The 2,688-nt window shown below is 34.9% G+C and overlaps 2 protein-coding genes across 2 annotated transcripts; both read right to left on the bottom strand.

Annotated features, from left to right (window-relative positions):
• Positions 1-2: 2 nt before the first annotated feature.
• EIN_503400 (Hypothetical protein) lies at positions 3-295 on the bottom strand (the record flags this gene model as incomplete). The annotated part of the gene is made up of 2 exons (XM_004256997.1): positions 3-55; positions 285-295. Coding segments are annotated over 2 exons (64 nt in total), but the record flags the coding sequence as incomplete, so codon positions are not given.
• Positions 296-761: 466 nt separating this feature from the next.
• On the bottom strand, positions 762-2,651 carry EIN_503390 (exportin T, putative; the record flags this gene model as incomplete). Its single annotated transcript, XM_004256996.1, has 1 exon — positions 762-2,651. A coding segment is annotated over one exon (1,890 nt), but the record flags the coding sequence as incomplete, so codon positions are not given.
• Positions 2,652-2,688: the final 37 nt, after the last annotated feature.

The raw sequence follows: 2,688 nt of genomic DNA, 5'->3' as shown, positions 1-2,688 counted from the left end.
ATTCAAAGCAATCTGACTTTCGCTGACAAAGTCTTTTTCGAAGTCGGTAGAATGTCTGGACAAAAGAAAAGTTATTTATACTTGTATTTTGAAACATCGAAAGTAAGAACTAGTATTTATAATAAAAGTAACTATAAAATATAGTTATTTGGTGGATTGCATTCTTTTAATTAATAACAAAATAGTTTGTTATAATATTGTATAATATAAAAAAATGACCAGGCATTTTTATAAAAAATAATTTAAGTTGAAAATATTAAAAAATAAATTATAAATATTCTTACATATATTTCATATTTAACTTAAATGATGAAAAAACAAAATTGTGTTTATATCCAATTTTTTATTTCAAATATGAGTTTTTATGATTGTTTTTGTCAAATTGTATTTTGTATCATTTTTAAAATTATAAAATTACTATATTATTACTATATATTATAATAAAACTGAAATATTAAACTTTTATTGTTTTTTTATAATCCACGATTGAATCCGTTTTTACTCCATAAATTGTATAAATGTCAATCACCAAAAATTCCCAATTATTAACAGAAAAAATGACCAAAAAAAACACGAAAAAAAACTAGAAAATGGAAAAAAGAACATCTTCGCTTCGTTCTTTTTTATTGTTTTTCAAATATATCAATGCCTCAACGTTATTGACCACAACAATTATTCGTACCATTAGTCGGGTTTTTTGAAATTAAATTTCAATTAATTCAATAAAAATATAATTTCGCACCAATAAATTATAATAAAACCTACACTTTGAGGATATTCATTACCTTTGAGGTTGTGATTTGCTCCGGATGGAGTGCAAATACGCGTTGTAATATGACAACAAAGTTTTGTTGTTGTTCTCCAAGCACGCCACTCACAACAAATTGCTCAAGCACTTTTGAAAACCCGTTACACTCAACACACACTTTCAAAATCCCTCTAAAGCACTCAGCCACTGCCATATTCATCCCAAAATTTTTTGTGTTTTTCGTCTTCAATACAAGTCGTGCAAATAACATGAGCCAAACGTTCATCCCGACATTCTTTCCAATCACTCCGTTACTTTCTATAAACAAAGTAATACTCCTCACAATATATCCAGACAACTGTTTCGCCAGTTCAAAACAATTCAACTTCTCTATCGAGACCATAACACTAGATATAAAAGTAGTAAAATCAATTCCATTGAGCACTACCACAACACTCTTCGGCAAATTGATCATCTTAAACACCATTCCCATCGTCTCAACTTTCTCATGTAAAAGTTCACTCCCCAAATTCAAATGTTCGATGCCACTCAAACTGTTGATAAAGTACTGCACCACACCACAATACTCATCGTTCACAATAACACTCTTGATCTTCTCTTGCTTCGTCACCATCTGTAACACACTTGACCCAACAATCATTGCGTCGACAGCCTCTGTCCCAAACCACCCCAAGATCGCGCGTAAAGGTGGTACAACACTGAAGTTATCGCCAAGTGCCAAAACCCACACATTCAAAAACTCGATAATAGACTTTTTGATCCCTTCTTTGATGATCGGGACTTCGCTGTTGACTATTTTCAACATAACTGGACAGAACCCTTCAAACAACTTCGATATTTCAGTTTTGTTGAAGAACAAATTGGTTTTCAAAAATGTAGAGCAGAAAGACAGTCTGCTTCCAATATAAGCCGTCGAAAAATAGACGTCTGGTTGTGTGAATGCCAAATTGCACTTGTTGATTTGTGGAAGAAAGAGCGAAGCAATAACATCTCCCAGTAACTGTGGGCTAGTCACACACCCGATAATGGTATATACATCTTGGTGTTCTGATAACTTCTTTGTGTTCCATTCAGTGTCGTCGATAACAAGTGTTGTTTTTACCATCTCCACAGCCCATTGTTGCAATGGCTGAACTGCGTCTTTCAACTTTCGGAACTCCAACAAGGCCTCTTTCACCTCCTCAACCATTTTTCTGTGTGCCGCAAGTTGTACACAGAAATCAATAATTTGCATGACGCTTTGGACAGGAAGATACATAAAGAATCGCGTGAGCGCGGGAATGACCGGGCATTTCGTTCCAACAGTTGTTCCCACCTGGAGTGCCTTAATATAAAACTTATTGACATTGTCGACAATTACATTTTTAATATTCTCCTCATTCATTAATAAGTCTGGAAATTGGAGTAAAAAATAAGAGTGACACGTGACGCTTTCCACAGAGCAGTTGCATTCATTGACCTTCAGCATTTCTCCAAGGAACTGGAGTAGAATAGTCGCCTGTTCGTCAATGGACGCAGCCGCTCTGTATATTGCAGCGAGGCTTTTCTCGACGTTTGCGGCATCGTCGTCATCAACTGAGTCCTTCAACACATTTTTGTAGCTCGAAAAAAGTCCCCTATATATCCCAGCTATTCCAATCTTGACCGAATCGTTCGAATTTTGAGTGATTTGTTGAGTTATTGGTGAGTAGTCAGAAAAATATGAGTTAATGATTTTTGTTATGACACTCGAAAATTCCATTGAATTTTCTATTTCCCCCTTTTCAAATAACAGAACGTACAACAAAAAATGATCCACAACAATTTTGTGGATTTCTAGAAAGTCCATTTGGTTCAACGTGCTCTTCCCATACAATATTGAATTGACGGGGAAGTCTCTTTCCACTGCCAATACGATTTCGGTCAGGCAGGTCCCCAAC

Source organism: Entamoeba invadens (assembly GCF_000330505.1).
Source record: "Entamoeba invadens IP1 unplaced genomic scaffold scaff_1105074725959, whole genome shotgun sequence".
Classification (NCBI taxonomy): Eukaryota; Evosea; order Mastigamoebida; family Endamoebidae; genus Entamoeba; species Entamoeba invadens.
The sequence above is the reverse complement of the archived record's forward strand: the minus strand, read 5'-3'. Positions and strand labels throughout refer to the sequence as shown.